We start from the raw sequence: 23,066 nt of genomic DNA on the forward strand, positions 1-23,066 counted from the left end.
CGGCCTTGAGCTCATCCAGAGTGTTGGGTCTTGCGTCTCTCAACTTTCTCTTCACAACATCCCACAGATTCTCTATGGGGTTCAGGTCAGGAGAGTTGGCAGGCCAATTGAGCACAGTAATACCATGGTCAGTAAACCATTTACCAGTGGTTTTGGCACTGTGAGCAGGTGCCAGGTCGTGCTGAAAAATGAAATCTTCATCTCCATAAAGCTTTTCAGCAGATGGAAGCATGAAGTGCTCCAAAATCTCCTGATAGCTAGCTGCATTGACCCTGCCCTTGATAAAACACAGTGGACCAACACCAGCTGCTGACTGTGGGTACTTGACACTGGACTTCAGGCATTTTGGCATTTCCCTCTCCCCAGTCTTCCTCCAGACTCTGGCACCTTGATCTCCGAATGACATGCAAAATTTGCTTTCATCCGAAAAAAGTACTTTGGACCACTGAGCAACAGTCCAGTGCTGCTTCTCTGTAGCCCAGGTCAGGCGCTTCTGCCGCTGTTTCTGGTTCAAAAGTGGCTTAACCTGGGGAATGCGGCACCTGTAGCCCATTTCCTGCACACGCCTGTAGACGGTGGATCTAGATGTTTCTACTCCAGACTCAGTCCACTGTTCCGCAGGTCCCCCAAGGTCTGGAATCGGTCCTTCTCCACAATCTTCCTCAGGGTCCGGTCACCTCTTCTCGTTGTGCAACGTTTTCTGCCACACTTTTTCCTTCCCACAGACTTCCCACTGAGGTGCCTTGATACAGCACTCTGGGAACAGCCTATTCATTCAGAAATTTCTTTCTGTGTCTTACCCTCTTGCTTGAGGGTGTCAATGATGGCCTTCTGGACAGCAGTCAGGTCGGCAGTCTTACCCATGATTGCGGTTTTGAGTAATGAACCAGGCTGGGAGTTTTTAAAAGCCTCAGGAATCTTTTGAAGGTGTTTAGAGTTAATTAGTTGATTCAGATGATTAGGTTATTGGTTCGTTTAGAGAACCTTTTCATGATATGCTAATTTTTTGAGATAGGTTTTTATGAGCTGTATGCCAAAATCAGCAATATTAAAACAATAAAAGGCTTGCACTACTTCAGTTGTGTGTAATGAATCTAAAATATATGAAAGTCTAATGTTTATCAGTACATTACAGAAAATAATGAACTTTATCACAATATGCTAATTTTTTTAAAAGGACCTGTATATTGGGCTGGTTGGCCTGAGTGGAGATACTTCATTCATAAATTGAACAGAGCAACCCATGTTAGACATAATATAGCTACCCGCTCACCATGCCAACCTGTGATCACAGTACCTGAAAGTCCACCAGTACCGATTTCCATTAGGGATCTGAAATGTCTTGTGATCGAAAACCAAGAGCTACAAAAAGCTAAAGCCCAATGGTGTGTCCCACTCCCAGTTAGCCATGCCCTTTAGGAACACCCACCTTTCACCAGCCCACCAGATTTTTTTTTTTTTACCAAAGACGTTTCAGTTTTGTTCAGCAATTCTTGTGATCCAGGCTCCTCCTCTAGACAGGTTGGTGATCCAACTTTTCTCCACTAGAATTAGGAAACACTGCCAGGTCACTGTACTTGCAACATTTTTGGCAACACATCACAATGTACAGTAGTATGTACCTTTGTGGTGTACTACAATGTTTCTGAGCTATGTGCCTTAATGTGTTAGGGTTCTATTCAAAATCAATGACACTGCAAAGTACTAACACACTTAACGTTATGGTAACAACCATGATAAGACGACTCGCTGCACTGGAAAGATTGGGAATGTTTTCATAACCGGATTCATTGGTATTTTTATAGATTTGAAGTTGGCTTTATCGCCTCCTCTTTTATCCCATCTTTCATAGGCGTGAATGGCAGAAGGAGATTAAAAGCTCCATAGTCGTTCTTTCATGAGGTTGTCGGGTGTTTTTTTTTTTTTTTTTCTCTATTTAAGTATACCCGGCAAGATTAATCTTCTGATCGCTCAGCGGTCACCCTGTAATCTCCTGCTGTAGCATGAACTGGGGACTTAATCTCTGGCAGATTTTTGGAATCTTCGAGATTAAAATTCACATGTGCAGTTCCAGTGTTGTGTGAGACTCACAGAGATGCAAGATCAAGTGTGGGGTATTGATCTATGATGTGTGTGCATGTGTGGGATGAAGGGGGGGGGGGGTATTGAACTATCTATCTCTCTCTCTCTCTCTCTCTTTCTCTCTCTCTCTCTATATATATATATATATATATATATATATATACGGTATATATATATATATATATATATATATATATACATATATATGTGTGTGTATATATATATGTGTGTGTATACACATATATATATATATATACCGTGTTTCTCCGAAAATAAGCCTGAGTCTTATATTAATTTTGGCACCAAAAGACACAGTAGGGCTTATTTTCGGGGTAGGTCTTATCTTCCTCCTGCCTGTCAGGAATCCCCTGTGTGAACCTACTAAAAGTGTTTGTAAAATCCTAGAATCCACTCTATTACTGTTTTATATAATGTCCAGTGTTTGTTTCTATATTATAATAGTGTGAAATACTTTCGGTACATCGCTGCTCGGCTGATCTCGCTGCTCTCCTTCTCTTCTCATAGCTGTCAGCGGGGGATCTCAGCCCCTCCCCTCTGCAGTGTTCAGTGCGGGTCACAGTGCCGAGTATTATATTATACTGTAATTGTGTGAAATACCTTCTTTTCAGCGCCGCTCGGCGCTCAGCTGATCTCGCTGCTGTCCTTCTCTTCTCGATGCTGTCCTTCTCTTCTCCCAGCTGTCAGCGCGGGATCTTAGCCCCTCCCCTCTGCAGTGCTCAGAGCGGGTCACGGAAGTGCCGAGCGGCGCCGTACCAATAATATAATACTCGGCGCAGTGACCGACACTGCAGAGGGGAGGGGATGAGATCCCCCGCTGACCGCTATGAGAAGAGAAGGAGAGCAGAGGGAGATCAGCCGAGCGGCGCTGTACTGAAGGTATTTCCCACAATTATAATACAGAAACACACATTGGACATTATATAAAACAGTAATAGAGTGGATTTTAGGATTTTACAAACACTAAACTAGGGCTTATTTCAGCTTATATTGCTGCCCTCCCCGAAAATAACAGTAGGTCTTATATTCAGGGTAGGTCTTATTTTTGGGGAAACACAGTATATATATATATATATATATATATATATTAGTGATCGACCAATATCGTTTTTCTATTGCTGATAATGATATTTTGGTCATCGCATATCGGTATTGGCCGATATCTGCCGATATTTTCATACATTTAAATATTTATTTATTTATTTTTATTTATTTATTTTAAGTGCCGGTTCACACTACCGTGGCACGACTTCGGGGGGGACCTGTGAAGTCGCGTGCACCGCGACTTCGGCGCGACTTGCACGGACTTCATATATTGAATGTCAATGCAAGTCGCTCCGAAGTAGTACAGGAACTACTTTCTAAGTCGGAGCGACTTGAGTCGCTCCTATTAGAACGGTTCCCGTAGCACTGCATGGACCGCGACATGTCAGGCTGACCAGTCGACTGACAAGTCGCGGTAGTGTGAATTGGCACTTAAGGTACTGTTGTGGAAGGATCTGGGGGTCTAAAAGACCCCAAATCCCTCCTCTGCATTCAAAACAGCCAAACTGTCATTTTTTTTAATTTGGCGCCTGGCGCCGAGTACCCGGAAGTGATGTCATGACATCACTTCCAGGTCTTCACATGGAGACCCGATCAGACCTAAATGCGGCGGCTTCGATCGGGTCTTCCCTTCGGCGGCCGTGCAGGTTGTTTGTCCGGGCCTCCCGGTGGGGCGGGAGACCCGGGCGAGCCGCGGAAATTGGCGGGAGGGGGGCGTCCCCCTCCCGCTCCTTGTAAAGACAGCCGAGCTGCTTCTCAGCCACATCAGTTGTCATTACAAGACAATCGACCATCGGCTATGGACGCCGGTATCGGGGTGATGCCTCTAGCTGCAGCCATCACTCTGGTACAAGCACTTTCCGAAATATCGGCAATATCGGTAACCTCAGGGCCCGATTCCGATATATTGGGGAAAGTGCATATTGGCCCCCGATATATTGGCTTTGCCGATAATCGGTCAAACCCTAATATATATATATATATATATATATATATATATATATATATATATATATATATATATATATATATATATATATATATATCTATAGCTATAGATATATACAGTAGATATAGATATATATCTATATAGATAGATATATATCTATATATAGATAGATATATTTAATATAAATATACACACACTGCTTTAAAGAAATTAAAGGAACACTTCTTTGTTTTTATTTAGTCTATATACATCATTTTAATTTTTTTCCCCACCATCCCTGTGACCTCGTACCTTCAAGATATTATAACAGTTATAGAATCTTCTGCACGTAAGATTTTTTTTTTCTCCCCTCCGTACCCCCTGACCTCAGGCAACCCTCAGATTGGCTGTAAAACAGTCTGCATTTCCTGTGAAATGCGTCTCGGCCAGCTCTCACTATTGTTAGCCGACATTTAACTGGAGGAAAAAAATGAAAAGGAATTATTTACTACGCGCAGTGTCCTGTTTGTTTAGAAGTTGCTGGGAATCGTCTCACCGGTCCAGTCTCAGTGGCAGCCGAGACCTCCCACGTAATAACCACGGACTGTATTTTTTTTTTTTTTTCTCACCGCGTTTAAATGAATTGTGTCGTAACAGGGGAAGTGTGACTGGAGAACCAGGTAAACAGGATCGGCGGTGCCAGAGGATCGCTCCGCGATATTTGTTTCCAACGCTGTCTGATAAGTCTCTAAATAATAGCGTTTCCTATGGAATGTTGTCAACAACAGCTGAAATGAGGCCGTTTTGTTTGTTCCTGTGCTGCCCTGGTTCCGTTTTCTCACTGGAAGGTGAAGGCTCCACCGCTGCCCTTTCAATGGAGGCTAGACTTGGCCGGGAATGAAAAAAAAAAAAACTTAGCGGCATCCCAGCAGACCTGGGAAAAAGCGTCATGTTCCCTGACAGCAGGAATTCTAATTTTGTTTTGAGATAAAATATTGCTTGATCTGATCGAGATTAATAGAGCGGTTATTGTTAATGGAACTAAACAGAAGTCCATTGAAGAAAAACATTTTCCACTGTTTCAAGAAAGAATTTCATAGAAGAATTACAGAAGACTTTAAAGTGTGTTCAAAGCCAAAACTTGTTTTTTAGGTTTGGTAGAATAGCGTACCAGCCATTGATTGATTGATTGATTGATTAATGCAAGTTATGAATGATTAATGAGTTTAGAATTTAAGTGATACGCTTTATTGGCTAACATAAACTGTAACTTTTAAAAAAAAATAAAAAAAATTAAAGTCAGCAACTACAAATACTTACAGTGATTTTACAGGAAATAATAATAAAAAAAAAAAAAAAAAATATATATATATATATATATACAGATAGATAGATATATAATCTATATATATAATAGATATATATACAGTGCCACATTTCAGGCTTCAAACATAAAGATATAAAACTGTAATTTTTTGTGAAGAATCAACAACAAGTGGGACACAATCATGAAGTGGAACGAAATTTATTGGATATTTCAAACTTTTTTAACAAATAAAAAACTGAAAAATTGGACGTGCAAAATTATTCAGCCCCCTTAAGGTAATACTTTGTAGCGCCACCTTTTGCTGCGATTACAGCTGTAAGTCACTTGGGGTATGTCTCTATCAGTTTTGCACATCGAGAGACTGAAACTTTTGCCCATTCCTCCTTGCAAAACAGCTCGAGCTCAGTGAGGTTGGATGGAGAGCGTTTGTGAACAGCAGTTTTCAGTTCTTTCCACAGATTCTCGATTGGATTCAGGTCTGGACTTTGACTTGGCCATTCTAACACCTGGATATGTTTATTTGTGAACCATTCCATTGTACATTTTGCTTTATGTTTTGGATCATTGTCTTGTTGGAAGACAAATCTCCATCCCAGTCTCAGGTCTTTTGCAGACTCCATCAGGTTTTCTTCCAGAATGGTCCTGTATTTGGCTCCATCCATCTTCCCATCAATTTTAACCATCTTCCCTGTCCCTGCTGAAGAAAAGCAGGCCCAAACCATGATGCTGCCACCACCATGTTTGACAGTGGGGATGGTGTGTTCAGGGTGATGAGCTGTGTTGCTTTTACGCCAAACATTGTTGTCTAAAAGTTCGATTTTGGTTTCATCTGACCAGAGCACCTTCTTCCACATGTTTGGTGTGTCTCCCAGGTGGCTTGTGGAAAACTTTAAACGACACTTTTTATGGATATCTTTAAGAAATGTCTTTCTTCTTGCCACTCTTCCATAAAGGCCAGATTTGTGCAGTATACGACTGATTGTTGTCCTATGGACAGAGTCTCCCACCTCAGCTGTAGATCTCTGCAGTTCATCCAGAGTGATCATGGGCCTCTTGGCTGCATCTCTGATCAGTCTTCTCCTTGTATGAGCTGAAAGTTTAGAGGGAAGGCCAGGTCTTCGTAGATTTGCAGTGGTCTGATACTCATTCCATTTCAATATTATCGCTTGCACAGGGCTCCTTGTGATGTTTAAAGCTTGGGAAATCTTTTTGTATCCAAATCCGGCTTTAAACTTCTCCACAACAGTATCTCGGACCTGCCTGGTGTGTTCCTTGTTCTTCATGATGCTCTCTGCGCTTTAAACAGACCTCTGTGACTATCACAGTGCTGGTGCAGTTATACGGAGACTTGATTACACACAGGTGGATTCTATTTATCATCATTAGTCATTTAGGTCAACATTGGATCATTCAGAGATCCTCACTGAACTTCTGGAGAGAGTTTGCTGCACTGAAAGTAAAGGGGCTGAATCATTTTGCACGCCCAATTTTTCAGTTTTTTATTTGTTAACAAAGTTTGAAATTTCCAATAAATTTCGTTCCACTTAATGATTGTGTCCCACTTGTTGATTCTTCACAAAAAATTACAGTTTTATATCTTTATGTTTGAAGCCAGAAATGTGGCAAAAGGTTGCAAAGTTCAAGGGGGCCGAATACTTTCGCAAGGCACTGTAAATCTAGTGGATTTAAATCACAATTTAAATCACTAGTGAAAAAGCATGATTTAAACCAACTCGATTTTAATCATAATTTTTAAAGAGCAAACTGCCATCTCTGTCCCGCAGCGGCTCCTTCTCAGACCAGCTGTTGACTCACTGACCGTCCCATTTATTTGAAAGGGACGGATGGTGATGCGACAGTGACATAATAAGGTGAGGGACGTGGCGACAGTAGGTGAGCGAATGCCCGCTAACAGGCGCTGCCATGATAGATCTGAAATAACAGGTGCTCTATAAATGTAAGGACTCATTCTTTCTGGTAGTTAGTATGAAATTGTGTGACTGCATCAATGCAGTGCATGTTATCTCAGTTTGCAGATTCATTGAATGAGTTTACCAAAAATGTAAATATTGCAGAATATACAGCCTCATGCTACATAACTAAGCCCCATTTCATGCTAAATAAACTAAATTATCAATGTTTCTTAAATAGAAAACTATCTTTGGAAAGATTTTTACTCCAAAAACATTTTATTAAAATTAGGGATGCACTGATCCGATATTATGGTCAGATATCGGCGCCGATACTGCCACAATAGCTGGATCGGGGGATCGGTAAAATTAACCGATCCACGGGCCGATCCGGTTTTGCTGAGTCCCGGTTCAGCCGTCCCTTACTTGCACGGAGCCGCGGATCCACGGGCCGATCCGGTTTTGCTGAGTCCCGGCTCAGCTACCCCTTACTTGCATGGAGCCGCTGATCCACGGGCCGATCCGGTTTTGCTGAGTCCCGGCTCAGCCGTCCCTTACTTGGCCTAGTAGTAGTATGGGATGGGAGCCGCTACTTCCTGTATAGGGCCGGCTCACAGACGGAGTGCGTCTGATATCACTCTGCCTGTGAGCCGGACCTATACAGGAAGTAGCGGCTCCCATCCCATGCTACTACTACACCAAGTAAGGGACGGCTGAGCCCGGGACTCAGCAAAACCGGATCGGCCCGTGGTTCGGCGGCTCCATGCAAGTAAGGGACGGCTGAGCCGTGAATGGAGGAGCCATACACATGATGCAGCGGCTTTGCTCTGTACTGCAGCCGCATGCATATTGTGTATGTGTGTAGTTCCGGATCGGTATCGGCAGATACACAATGCCAGATATCGGTATCGGGACAAGAAAAGTCGGATCGGTGCACCCCTAATTAAAATAAATTTGATCAAAAAAAAATAATAATGATAATTTAAATTAAAAAAATATCTGTTTTTTTATTTTTTTATTAAATCATCAGTTTTTATCTACCCTGGACACTGCACAAAACTAATTTTACAGAGAGAAGGGGCAGTGTCTATAGTGCCGCTTGTACCTTCTCCAGTCAAACACCCAGAAATTGGGCTTCAGTCTGGAGAGGAGCTACAACCAGAACGATCAGAAATAAAAAATGGGCTTTTTAATATTTAACAGGACCTCATAACATGCACTTTGTCCTATGGGGGATTCAATAAAGATATGAAGTTATACTTCTATAAGGCACCCATCAACCGCTCAAACTTTGACCGATTCCTTCTAGCACCTCAAATATTTGGCTGAACAGTGATGGCACTTGTTCAGCAGCTGGGGGTGTTGCAGCTGCCTGAATACAATGGAGATTCCACCATGCGGTTAGCATGCATAGGGAAATCGATTGATCTTTTTCTTTTTTTTAATTTCATTCAGTCCTGTTGGATGAGCTGCCAAGGTTGAAGTCGGAGTCATCTTTGGAAGCCTTAAGGTTATAAAGATATAGATCAGAGTTATAGGGTTAATTAAGTGTTTATTGGGGTAATTGACTCCTTTTGACAGTCATACAAGGTGAGGAGTGTACCTGGACTTCTTATCTTTGACCCCAATAACACTTCTAAGCTAGAAATATTTATCTTTATAGCCTGACCCTTTCACCATTGTCTTCACCGCTCAAGAAAAGATTGTTTGATCCTTTTAAATAATCCTATTTTATAAAATATAGAACTAGGGCTGCAACTAACGATTATTTTCATAACCGATTAGTTGTCGATTAATCAATTAGTTGTTTCAGCCCTATATAGCAGTGGTCCTCAACCCTGGTCCTCAGGGCCCACTAACAGGCCAGGTTTGCAAGATAACTGGAATCCATCCCAGGTGATATAATTTGCTGCTCAGTGATTGCAGTATTCTAGTCTGCATCTCCCCAAGGTAATACTTAAAGCGGAGTTCCGGGCACAGATCTCATTTTTTGATGAACATACCCCCGGGACAGTCAGGGCTAGCACATTCCACAATGGCTAGCCTCTGATCTGTCCCGGTTCGCACTTACCTGCAAGAAGAAATACTTACTTTGAAAATTTCTTCCACAGCGTTTCCATCTCTCTTGTGGGCAGCTGAAGCCGGCGCGGTCCTCTTCGGTGTCTTCTTCTGCGTCTTCTTCTCCCAGAATGCGCCGCACCGGCCCCTCTCGTCACTTCCGGTGCGGCGCCGCATTCCTAAACAGCTTCTGGGCATGCCCAGAAGCTGTTTAGCAGGGGAATGCGGCGTCGCCCGGAAGTGACGTGCGGGGCCGGTGCCGTTGCATTGATTCCTGGGAGCGATGACGTTCAGCTCCCAGGAATCATCGCGAGGCAGGAAGTGACGGGGTGAGCCTCTGCGCTTGAGGAGGAAGTACCCTGAGGTGAGTATTTAAGATCTTCGATTACAAGGTGAGTGTACAAAAAAAAAAAAATAACTATCCATTCCTTTTCAGGTTATGTGTAGCTAGCGGAGGGGCACAAAAAAAAAAATACCGATTTTGTGCCCGGAACTCCGCTTTAAAATCTGGTTAGTGGGCCCTGAGGACCGGAGTTGAGGACCACTGCTATATAGAACTCTGTGTATAAATATGCAAGTTTTCTGAACTTCTTTTCAGAATTGGATCTCAGACATCCCAAAAACTTGCATCGTTAATAAATTAAGCGAACAAATATAGGGTATCATTTAATCATTTATGTGCCTTCAAATTAGATTTAGTTAAATTTTAATGAAATTTTGCAGTTCATGAACCATTGTGCTAATATTGTGTAAAAAAAAAAAAATTGGAACTACCACAGTTTTTATTTTTTAGGGTGTCTGATTTCAGAAAATAATATAAATTATAATATAATGTTTTGGGGGTTTTCTCTAATCCTCAGGCCTAAAATGATTTTTACATGCTTGCACAAAAGGTAAAAACTGCTCTGGCAGTGAAGGGGTTAATGGTGAATTTTAACAGACCAAATGGTAATTTTTTGGGTGTACAAAAACTTAAAAAATACTACAAAAAAATAGCTGGAGTTCTGTGTCACGGTACTGGTAGTGAACAGGTTAACACACCCGGGCAGTGATCCGTGTACTGGAATTACCTTGGAATACCTATGGGCAGCGGTCATCGGGATTTGCACAATGTGATGACACTCAGCATAGCAGTGAGGTGACACAGCGCAGGAACGCAGGGAGCGATATAGGGAGTGACTCCGGCCAGCTGATCAGTCCATTCTCTGAGTCCATTCATCTATCTCTATCCGCGTTCATTCACACGCATACAATGAAAGGACTTTTTTTTTTTTTTTATCTCTCTATCCTTTTAACTACTAAATAAATCCGGATGATCCCGGACTGGTTGATGTGGAATACCCTGGAAGCGGCACACAATCGGGAGCCTCATTCCAGTGTAGGATGTTGGGCTTTGTGCATTCAGGCCGGGTTTAGTGTATTGTGCGGTGTATACACTGCCGGATTATCCTCTGAATGGCTTCCTGCGGGGAGATCACTCTCACGCTTGTTTACACCAACCATCATCGGCCGCGTGTCCATCGTGTCACATCCATTCTGACAACCAGGATTCAGACCACCTGGGTTTAATAGGGAAACAAATTTGGGGAAAAAATATATATAATATAATATATGTGTGTGTATATCTTACTGTGTCTGCATATATAGAGGGTGTCCCAAAAGTCGCCATTCATAGGGAAAATCTGAGATTATTATTTTAGTATGCTCGTCTTTTGACAGCGACATTCTTTTTAGGGTTTCTGAAAGTATAACAATTATTTTTAAAAATATATATAAATATTAAAAATATAATGTGAGTTTGCAAATTTTAAGTAAAGGAGTCAAGGAAAGGCTAGTCAGACATTTTTTGAGAAAAGAAATTTAAAAAAAATTATATATATATATACATATATATATAAAATTAGGCATGTGACGATATCAATGGAAAGAATGGGATTGGCCAGTGCTATGGGGTATATGAAAAATCTATTGTGTACAGGTGTAAAGCTGCCACCAACCAACCCCTAAATAGGGGTCAAGTAAATATGATTGGTGTGAAAGGATTGGTATCGGCGCTACCTGTTCTAAAAGTATATTGCACTAGATCCTATACGTGTGTATTAGTAGTAAACACAAAATATAAAAGGTATAGATAAAATCGCAAGTGGTAATAAAGTGCAGGTGCACAATAGCAGGATCTGTGTTTGGGCTAAGAGTATATATGTGCCCAAAAAAGTGCTTAGTGCTAGAAATAAATGTGAAACGTATCAAATATAAAATGCAGATCTATTTATTCAAAAAAGGTGCAATTATAGTTAACAGTGTTGTCCATAAACATATACAGATAAAACTTTTAACACTACTGTGCTAGGAGCGGTGCTGGTGCAAAAGAAAAAAGTGGTGGAATAACTGAGGCTAGTGACAAAGGTGCTTGTACCTGTGAGGTGCACTAGGTATCGCACTCACCCTTTCCCCCCCTCAGTATAGGGTATTAAATGCAGGCAGGGATAATCTCCACATACACAGTAGGTAAAAAACTTTGGGGTTCAGTCTTTTTTGATGGGCAAAACCTCAGGAGGATCCTCCGGATGCGGGTCCAATCTGGGTGCTCAAAACAAAGAAAGCCCCATGGTGTAGTATATAAATACAAATTTGAAAGCAAGTATAGTAAACTCACAGTTCAGGCTGATCAGTTCAGTGTGCAATGCAGACGCCGGGATACTTCCGCGTTCCACGGCTACCAACTGCAAAACCTGAAGTGACGATGTACGAAACTCCGCCCTACGCGTTTCGTCATTGGACGTCTACTGGAGCGGCCTAGTAGATGTCAAATGACGAAACCCGTAGGGCGGAGTTTCGTACGTCAACGTCACTTCCGGTTTTGCAGTTGCACATAATTGCGAAGTGGAAGGAAAATGATAAAAGGTTTTGAATTTTTTTTTACAAATAAATATGTGAAAAGTGTGGCTTGCATTTGTATTCACCCCCCCCCCTTTACTCTTGATACCCCTAACTAAAATCTAGAGGAACCAATTGCCTTCAGAAGTCAACTAGTTAGTAAATAGAATCCACCTGTGTGTAATCTTATCTCAGTATGAGAAAAGCTGTTCTGTGAAGCTCTCAGAGGTTTGTTAGAGAACCTTCGTGAACAAACAGCATTATGAAGGCAAAGGAACACACCAGACAGGTCAGAGATAAAGTTGTGGAGAAGAGTAAAGCAGGGTTAGGTTGTGAAAAAATATCCCAAGCTTTGAACATCTCACGGAGCGCTGTTCAATCAATCATGGGAAAATGGAAAGAGTTTGGCACAACTGCAACCCTACCAAGACATGGCCGTCCACCTAAACTGACCGGCCGGGCAAGGAGAGCATTCATCAGAGAAGCAGCCAAGAGGCTCATGGGAACTCTGGAGGAGCTGCAGAGATCCACAGCTCTGGTGGGAGAATCTGTCCACAGGACAGCTATTAGTCGTGCGCTCCACAAATCTGCCATTTATGGAAGAGTGAGAAGAAGAAAGCCATAAGAAGTCCTGTTTGCAGTTAGTGAGAAGCCATGTGGGGGACACAGCAAACATGCGGAAGAAGGGGCTCTGCTCAGATGAGACCAAAATTCAACTTTTTGGCCGAAAAGTAAAACTAATGCCCCATACACACGCATCGATTATTGGCCGGGAATTTTTGGCCAACGTCCGATCGGCCGATTTTCGGTTTGTTAGTATGATGCTTCCGACAACCGACTCCGACTTTTCGGCCGAAAAAAATCTAGCATGCAGGCTATAAAATTTTTGTTGGCCGTCAACACAACGGCCGATTTTCCGTCAGTCAGTACAGATTTCGGCAGACAAAAATCTGATGAGCAAGACTGGGCATGCTCAGAGAAGAAAAAACACACGGAAAATAAACCAGCACATGACATCACTTCTGAAGTAGATTTTTGTTGGCCGAGAAAATTCGTGTGCAGTCTAGGCACATTCCAACCAACAAAACACCACTCTGGACAAAAGTCAGACGATCGGTCGGCCGATAATCGTTGCGTGTGTACGGGGCATAACACTGCACATCGCCCTGAACACATCATCATACAAATACAATACAAATGCATGCCACACTTTTCACAGATTTATTTGTAAAAAAGGTTGAAAGCCATTTATCATTTTCCTTCCACTTCCCAATTATGTGCCACTTTGTGTCAGTCTATCACATAGATTGGCTGATTAGTAATTTGTGTTGCCAGGCAATTGAACAGATGAATCTAATAATGTAGCAGGTGAGTGTATATGTAATTGTTCATTATTGTTGTACAGAATGATTGCAGACGATTTGGACCTTCATATCCTCCAGCTGTCTCTTTGTGTCTGGTCACCTTCTATCCTCCAGCTGTCTCTTTGTGTCTGGTCACCTTCCGCCTCCTGCTCTCCCTCATATCTGATATGAAATAACATTATTAGGATCTGTTTTATCTCCATATTCGCTCTGACAGTCTATAATGCCGGTAAATGTCTCTCTTCCCGCAGGTCTTCCTGAACAATACTACAGCCTGACATGGTTTCTGAGCCCCATCCTCGGTTTGATATTTACTCCTCTCATTGGCTCAGCCAGTGACCGCTGCACACTTAAATGGGGCCGCCGGCGGCCCTTCATCCTCGCCCTGTGTGTTGGGGTTCTCATGGGAGTTGCACTTTTCCTCAATGGCTCCGTTATTGGTAAGTAAATGTTTATTTGTTTTGCACTCATACTCAGTGCCGGTGCTAGACTATTTTACGCCCTAGGCAAGACCAGCTACTTGCGCGCGCGCCCCCCCCCCCCCAAAAAAAAGAAAAAAAAAGGGAAAGGGTTAAAAACTCCTCTATGTAATACCCAGTGACCCTGATCTGATGGTTCCTCCATGTTATGCTGTCATACCCAGTGACCCCCATATTCCTTCATGTCCTTATGCCCCTCTATGTCACACCCAGAGACCCTGATGTTTTTCCATGTCACATCCTGGGACCCCAATATTCTTCAATGTCATGCTGTCATACCCAGTGACCCCAATGTTCCTCTATGTCACACCAGGGGCCCCTGATGTTCCCCCATGTCATACTCGGAGAGACCCTGATGTTTTTACATGTCACACCTGGGGACATCAATCCCCCATGGCACACAAAGGGACCCCAATTTCTCAGGGCACACATGGTGACCCCGAACCCCTGTTACACCCAGTGACCCCTATCCCCCATGTCACACCTGGTGACTCTGATTCCCCATGGCAAACCTGGTGACCCCGACTCCCTTTCACACCAGGGATCCTCCATGTCACACCCCGGGACCCCGATCGCCCGTTCTGGGGACACCCACTAGTATGGGCGCAGTATGAAGAGAGTGGTCCGCGCTCTGCCCTCCTTCACTGTGATTCCTGTTCCCAGGACGCTCCTCTCCTGGACCACAGTGCTCACCACGGCTCCAACCGGCTCGTGGTGGATGGAGAAGCAGCAGTCAGTGCCGAGCTCCGGCTCAGGTTCAGCTCTCCTCCACTCCCTGCTTAATATCGACCCAGGGACGTGAACGGCTGCCCACCAGCTCAGTGCAGAGTATCACTTCCTGCTCGGGGTTTAGGCCACTCAGCTCCAACCGAAGAGGATCATCATGCAGGCAGCACTCCGGTGGGCTCCATTCCTGCCTATTGGGGTCCCCCCCCCCAAACAGCGGTGGAAAGCCAATGCCTGGTAGTTCTGCCACTGCCCCAGACACCTATCATCTTCCTCTGTCCCTTCTTCCTCGCCCACTGCCGCCTCTCCCCTCAGCTCACAAGGATCATTAATGATGGAGAGAGAGTGCTGCGCCCCTAGGTGGCAATGCGCCCTAGGCGGCTGCCTAGTTTGCCTAGTGGAAGCACCGGCCCTGCATACTAGTAGGGCCTGAACAGTGTCGTGTATAGATACATTTTAACCACTTTAGCCCCAGAAGATTTGGCTGCTCAATGACCAGGCACTGCCCGAATTTAACTGACAATTGCGCGGTCATGCAATGCGGTACCCAAACTAAATTTACGTCCTTTTTCCCCCCACAAACAGAGCTTTCTTTTGGTGGTATTTGATCACCTGTGCGCTTTTTATTTTTTGCGATATTAATAAAAAAAAAACGGTATTTTTCACATTCTGATATATAACATTCCAAAAAAAAATTTATAAATCAAATTATTTTAACATTTTAGGCTAATTTGTTTTCTGCTAAATATTTTTGGTAAAAAAAATCTCAATAAGCGTATTTTGATTGGTTTGCGCAAACTTTATCGTTTTTATTAACCACTGGAAAGATTTGTCATTTTTATTGTTTTTTTTTTTTTTTACTAGTAATGGCGGCAATTTTTTTGCGGTACTGCGACATTGCGGCGGACAGATCGGACCCCTAACTGACATTTTTGACACTTTTAAGGGGACCAGTGACATTACTGCAGTAATCAGTGCTAAAAATATGCACTGTCACTGTAATAATGACACTGGCAGGGAAGGGGTTAACGCTGTTGGTGATAAAGGGGTTAAATGTATGCCTCATGCTTACTGATGTGTGTGTGTGGGGGAAGGGGGGTTCTGTGACACAGACAGAGATTGCAGGTTCAGCTATGCAGAATCCTGTGATCTCCTCCTGTCTGTCACTGAGAAGATCCGCCTGCTTTGCTTACAAGCAATCGCCGCCTCTCCTCCCCCGGCCCGACTCCCTCTGTGTCTAAACACAGCGGGAGTGAGCCTCCGGCTACTTAGGTCTACGTCGCTGGACCCAGGAGAACCGCACTGCCGCAGTAGGATTACTATGCGCAAAAATATGAAGCAGAAAACAAATTGGCCTAAAATGTAAAAAAATTTTGATTTTTATATTTTTTTGGGGGGGAATGTTATATAGCAGAATGTGAAAAATATTGTTTTTTTTTCAGAATTGTCGCTCTTTTTTTGTTTATAGCGCAAAAAATAAAAATTGCACAGGTGATCAAATACCACCAGAAGAAAGCTCTATTTGTGCGAAAAAAAGGACGTAAAGTTTGTTTGGGTACAGCGTCGCACGACCGCGCAATTGTCCGTTAACGCAGCGCTGAATCGCAAAATAGTGCCTGGTCAGGAAGGGGGTAAAATCTTCCGGGGCTTAAGTGGTTAATGAGTGCCTTGAGATAGTCTATAATTTTAAAGGGTGCTGCTACTGAAAAAAAGTTGAGAAAACATTGTTTTAAATGATAGAGACAGAATATCCTCCAAAAATCCTTAAAAAACACATGATACAAATGTTATAAATTGAGTCGCAGTTCAGTGAGTAAAATAAGTATTTGATCCCCAAGCAAAACATGACTTAGTAGTTGCTGGAGAAACCCTTGTTGGCAAGCACAGAGGTAAGACGTTTCTTGTAGTTGGGTGTCAGGTTTGCACACATCTCAGGAGGGATTTTGGTCCACTCTTCTTTACAGATCTTCTCTAAATCCTTAAGGTTTCTTGGCTGTCCTTTGGCAACTCAAAGTTTCAGCTCCCTCCATAAATTTTCTATAGGATTAAGGTCTAGCTAGACCCACTCCAGGACCTTAATGTGCTTCTTCTTGAGCCACTCCTTTGCTGCCTTGGTGGTATGTTTTGCCTCATTGTCATGCTGGAAGACCCATCCACGACCCGTCTTCAGTGTTCTGGCTGAGGGAAGAAGGTTCTCATCCAAGGTTTTACAATTGCAGACGTGTATGACAAAACACATATGTTCTCTTTTTCAGATATACAAATGAAATATGATATACCTCATTATATAGATACTTACAGTTGCGACATGCGTTACAAGCGCAATTTGGAGTTTTAGGACCTGGGATCTCTAGATATCCAATGATTGGTATCCTTAGGTCCCAGGGCCCTAAAGGATTAATCTCTAAAATATATGCACATTTAACCAGGGTTAATTCAGGAATGAATCCCTTGGCAATAAGAACAAAATGGCAGGAAATAATTCCCAATTTAACTGACGAAGATTGGGAAGAAGCTTGCTCATCCCATTTATATGTATCGCCAGCAGCAAACAATAGGTTAATACAATTATATATGCTACATCAATCATATCTCTCTCCAAGTAGACTTTATGCAATGCACAGCATTGCATCTCCTAAATGCTTGAGATGCAGTGCTAAGCGGGCAGACTTTATACATATTATGTGGTTTTGTCCAGTGATATCAAGATTCTGGCAGGAAATAATTCAAATATTATCTTCTGTCCTGAATATGCCTGTACCTTTGACCCCAGAAACCTGTTTGCTGGGTATATTAGATGAAATAACATGGTCTAGATATCACAAGATAATGCTTAGAGAAACGCTGTTTATGGCAAGGAAAACAATCACAGTTAAGTGGATTCAAGTGAAGCTCCCTGCTATTAAGAACTGGATAAGAGCGGTAAATCAGATTTTACCATTTGAAAAATTATTGTATATGCATAGAGGATGCTCAACAAAATATAATAAAATTTGGGATAATTGGTGTCAATCAACATTAACCAATGGTTGAATATAAGGAGATAACCAAGAGGATATAGAGGGATGCACATAGTATGATGAGGTAATAAATCTATGATTGCAATGGAGCAAGGGGTTGGGGCACACCAGGACAACGGCGATCAATTAAGCTAAATGGATATACATTGTCATAAAGAGATTATGAATACTAAGTAAACAGATAATTATTTGGATATTGTATAATTTTTTTATTTAATATTGCTTTGTCCTTTTGTTGAAAGGACGTTTGGAATGTTTGTTTTTATGCACATATTGAAATAAAAAGAATTAAAAAAAAAAAAAAAAAGTAGCGTAGTGCGGAATAGGAAAAAATGGCCTGGTCATGAAGGGGATAAAATCTTCCGGAGGTCAAGTGGTTAAGTCTAAATAATAGGAGCTAGCATTTAATATCCTCTTGCTAAATAAAGTACTGTATGTTACACACCTTGGAAGCTAGCACAGGCCACCCGTCTTCCAGGTACTGCAGGGCATGATGGAACTTGTAGTTCCTTGCAGGAAAAAATGCGATTAGATTATATATGTCTTAGGCTTCTTACGCTCCATTCATATATAGGCGCTTTGGATCGCGGGCAGAATTGCCGTGATTCTGTTTGTGATTCCAAACTATTGCGAGTCGCAGGATGCCCAAGCGATTCCTGTGACTTGCAATGGCACCCCAAACGCGGGGCGATTTTGCCGCGATTATGTCCTGACGAATCGTGGTAAAATCTCACAAACAGAATCGCGGGACACCTGACAACCAAAAGAAGTTCTTGTACTTCTTTTGGGCGTCAGGCGTCCCGCGATTCTGTTGGGCGACAACCGTGGCAAAATCTCGCCGCGTTTGGGGTGCCATTGCAAGTCACGGGAATCGCTTGGGTGTCCCGCGACTTGCAGTGGTTCGGAATTGCGGGCAGAATCGCGGCAATTTTGCCCGCGATCCAAAACGCCTATATGTGAATGGAGCCTTATTGGTATTCCCCCCCAATGTGATCAAAAATAAATAAATAAATCACCACTGGGTTTTTTATTTTTTGCGATATAAATAAAAAAGTCCAAAAATTAAAAAAAAAAAACAATATTTTTTACTTTCTGCTACAAAACATATCTAAGAAATAAAAAATAAATAAAAAAAGTCTTTATAAATTTTGGCCAAAATGTATTCTTCTACATGTCTTTGTTAAAAAAAAACAAAAAAAAAAACAGTAAGTGTATAGTGATTGGTTTACGTGAAAGTTATAGCGTCTACAAACAGTGGTATATATATATATATATAGGAATTGTTTTGAGTTTATTTTATTGATCACAGTAGGAGGGGCAATACTGGTAAAGGCTTCCTTTTTTTCCCTGCAAAGCATATATAATCTATTGGCATTTTTCCCTGCGAGGAACTACAAGTCCCATCATGCCCTGCAGTACCTGGACGGCGGGCGGCCCATGCTGGCTTGCACGGTGTGTTCTGTGTCTTGCTGAGCACAGGAAGTTTTGCCAGCGCTTGGCATGAGAACTCTCTAGGAGTTCGTTCACAGGGAGACATTTCCTGTTGTGAACCATTTTTCCTTTTAATGCACCGATCGACATCTCTTCCTGCTGTTAGTGACACTCTGTACACACCGTATGGAGACACGCTAAGGACATTGGATGTACTACCTGGGCGTTTACGTCAATCCAGACATGAATGTACTGCATGGAACCGAGTCATTTTTTTAAAAATACTTTTTTTATTGTCCTTTAACCAGTTCCCACCCTGGCCATTTCTGACATTTCTCTCCTATATGTAAAAAAATCTGTATTTGTTTTGCTAGAAAATTACTCAGAACCCCCAAACATTATATATTATATTTTTTACCAGAGGCCTTAGAGAATAAAAAGGCGGCTGTTGCAATTTTTTATGTCACACAATATTGGAACAGCGACCATTTAATGAATTTTAATTTTAATGAATTGGTAAGGTATAAAGGATGATGTTATGCTGAGTAAATAGATACCTAATATGTCACGCTTTAAAATTACGCACACTCGTGGAATGGAGCCAAGACTACGGTAGTTAAAAATCTCCATAGGCAAAGATTTAAAATTTTTTACAGATTACCAGTTTAGAGTTACAATGGAGTTCTAGTGCTAGAATTGTGAAAAAGTGCTGCTGCGCTATGTGGCTATGGTGATAAATAATGTAGCATAGATAATCTTCAATGATAGAAACAATAACCAAAGTATATGATAATGAATAGGTAATCAAAAATTATTTTTGCAAATAAAAATAATGTAAAAAAATAATAAATGGATGAATAATTGATTAGTTGGTTTAAAAAAATCTTTCACCATGTGATTAGCAACAAAAAAACGTGAATATTCATAATCATATAGTGAAGGACTTTTTGAACCAACTCATTAATTATTCATCTATTTATTATTTTTATTTGCAAATTAATTTTTGATCATCTATTCATTATCAAATTCTACTGTCTCTCCCCTCCGCTAGGTCCACTCATCCAGCATGGTCTCTCTCCCCTCCATGCGGCCCACTCACCCATAGCCCGTCCCCTGCACTAGACCTAATCACCCAACATTCTCTCCCCTCCACTAGGCCCACTCATCCAACATTGCCTCTCCCCTCTGCTAGGCCCACTCACTACCATTGTTTCTCTCCCCTGACTCACTCACCCAACTTTGCCTTTTCCCTCTGCTAGGCCCACTCGCCCAACAATGTCTCTCCCCTCCGATAGACCCACTCACCCAACATTGCCTCCTTCTTCAGCTAGGTTCACTCACCTAACATTGTCTCTCCCCTCTGCTAGGTACAGTCACCCAGCATTCTCTCCTCTCCGCTAGGCCCACTCATTAATATTGCTTTCTACACCAGGTTCACTCACCCAATATTACCTCTCCCCTCTGCTAGGCCCACTCTTCCTACCTTGCCTCTCCTCTGCATTAGTCCCACACACTAATATTGCTTTCCGCACAAGGCTTACTCACCCACTATTACCTGTCCACTCACCCAACCTTGCCTCTCCCCTCTGCTAGGCTCACTTATTAATATTGCTTTCTACACCAGGTTCACTCACCCAATATTGCCTCTCCACTCTGCTAGGCCCACTCTTCCAACCTTGCCTCTACCCTCCGCTAGGTCCACTCATCCAGCATGGTCTCTCTCCCCTCCACTCGGCCCACTCACCCATAGCCTGTCCCCTGCACTAGACCTAATCACCCAACATTCTCTCCCCTCCACTAGACCCACTCATCCAACATTGCCTCTCCCCTCTGCTAGGCCCACTCACTACCATTGTTTCCTTCCCCTGACTCACTCACCCAACATTGCCTCTCCCCTCTGCTAGGCCCACTCACTACCATTGTTTCCTTCCCCTGACTCACTCACCCAACATTGCCTCTTCCCTCTGCTAGGCCCACTCGCCCAACAATGTCTCTCCTCTCCGGTAGTCCCACTCACCCAACATTGCCTCCTTCCTCAGCTAGGTTCACTCACCTAACATTGTCTCTCCCCTATGTTAGGTACACTCACCCAGCATTCTCTCCTCTCCTCTAGGCCCACTCATTAATATTGCTTTCTACACCAGTTTCACTCACCCAATATTACCTCTCCCCTCTGCTAGGCCCACTCTTCCAACCTTGCCTCTCCTCTTCATTAGTCCCACACACTAATATTGCTTTCCGCACAAGGCTTACTCACCCACTATTGCCTTTCCACTCACCCAACCTTGCCTCTCCCCTCTGCTAGGCTCACTTATTAATATTGCTTTCTACACCAGGTTCACTCACCCAATATTGCCTCTCCCCTCTGCTAGGCCCACTCTTCCAACCTTTCCTCTACCCTCCGCTAGTTCCACTCATCCAGCATGGTCTCTCTCCCCTCCCCTCGGCCCACTCACCCATAGCCCGTCCCCTGCACTAGACCTAATCACCCAACATTCTCTCCCCTCCACTAGACCCACTCATCCAGCATTGCCTCTCCCCTCTGCTAGGCCCACTCACTACCATTGTTTCTCTCCCCTGACTCACTCACCTAACATTGCCTCTTCCCTCTGCTAGGCCCACTCGCCCACTGGCATGTCTGCTAAAATATTGACTAGAGCCCCATTGGCCCTAATTATGTGATCACGACCAGCATATGCACTTTGGTCCAGTTTGCAAAAATGTAGGTACAAATTTATGTGGGCTGTGGGGTGGTAATGACCCAGCCTGTAGGGGATTGGAGTAAGCAAAACTGCGCAAAGTTGCAGTTTGCTTAGAGAAGAATTTGAAGGATGCCTAAGCTCATCTTTACGCTTTACCTACTGTAAGTAAGCCCCATGTTGTCTCTGAGTCAATCTAGGTGGAACTTACACAAAGCACAGTACCCTCTCCCCACCCCAATGTGACTGCACTAGGCCAAACCCTGATTACCATCACCATCCCATGAGAGGAAGGGAAGTGAATCACATGTCCTTACATACTTTGAAGTGCGGGGTGTTGTTTTCACTCCTGATGGGCAATGCAGTGGGGGAGTGAAAGGCATGAGCTGCTTTAAATGGGGTATTAACATTAATCTTTTGGTTGCCCAGTATATCCAAAGCACAAGTTTGCTGTAATGGTCTGTGTGTATAAGTGCTGAGTGTGTACTGCATTAGGTTTATTGATACTGGCAAAACGTGCTTACAGAACTGTGACCACCTTATACTCTTGTTTCCTGCAGGTTTGGCCATTGGGGATGTTCCTGATAAACAGCCTATTGGCATCGTTCTCACAGTGCTGGGTGTTGTGGTGTTAGACTTTTGTGCCGATGCCACCGAAGGGCCAATCCGTGCATACCTGCTGGATGTGGCAGACACCGAAGAGCAGGACATGGCACTTAATATTCACGCCTTCTCAGCTGGTACGTACCTCACTCATTATATGCTTCTTGGCTAGGGCATTGGACAAGGAGGACTTCTGTATGGTGAGACCGTGTAAAACATTGCATTATAAATGTGTGCATGGAGGTTTTTCCCTTTAGTTGAAGTGAAATTCCAGTGTCAGGAAAAAAAACCAAAAGTGTCTGGAGTCAAAGAGACACCCGTGGGAAGGTTGTGTAGTGATGTGGTGAACCGTAAAAGAAGAAATGTCCCAACCAATCATGTCATGAGGAAGAAGTGTTTAGTGATACCATGAATAACGTGTTTCGTGCAACTCGTGAAATAACAGATGTAAAACACAGATTACCTGGATGGCTGTAGGCAGAGCAATCGATGGTGAGTGT

The 23,066-nt window shown here is 42.9% G+C and overlaps 1 protein-coding gene across 2 annotated transcripts in view; it reads left to right on the forward strand.

The window, feature by feature from the left end:
- Positions 1–23,066, forward strand: part of SLC45A4 (solute carrier family 45 member 4) — a 151,072-nt gene that overhangs the window by 95,546 nt on the left and 32,460 nt on the right. For both annotated transcript variants that reach the window (XM_082257404.1, XM_082257403.1), the window contains 2 exons: positions 13,860–14,048; positions 22,524–22,703. In XM_082257404.1, the coding sequence (XP_082113530.1) occupies positions 13,860–14,048; positions 22,524–22,703 (369 nt within the window). The remainder of the gene's footprint in view (positions 1–13,859; positions 14,049–22,523; positions 22,704–23,066) is intronic.

This window comes from Pelophylax lessonae (genome assembly GCF_965119305.1).
Source record: "Pelophylax lessonae genome assembly, chromosome: 5".
NCBI classification, from domain to species: Eukaryota; Metazoa; Chordata; class Amphibia; order Anura; family Ranidae; genus Pelophylax; species Pelophylax lessonae.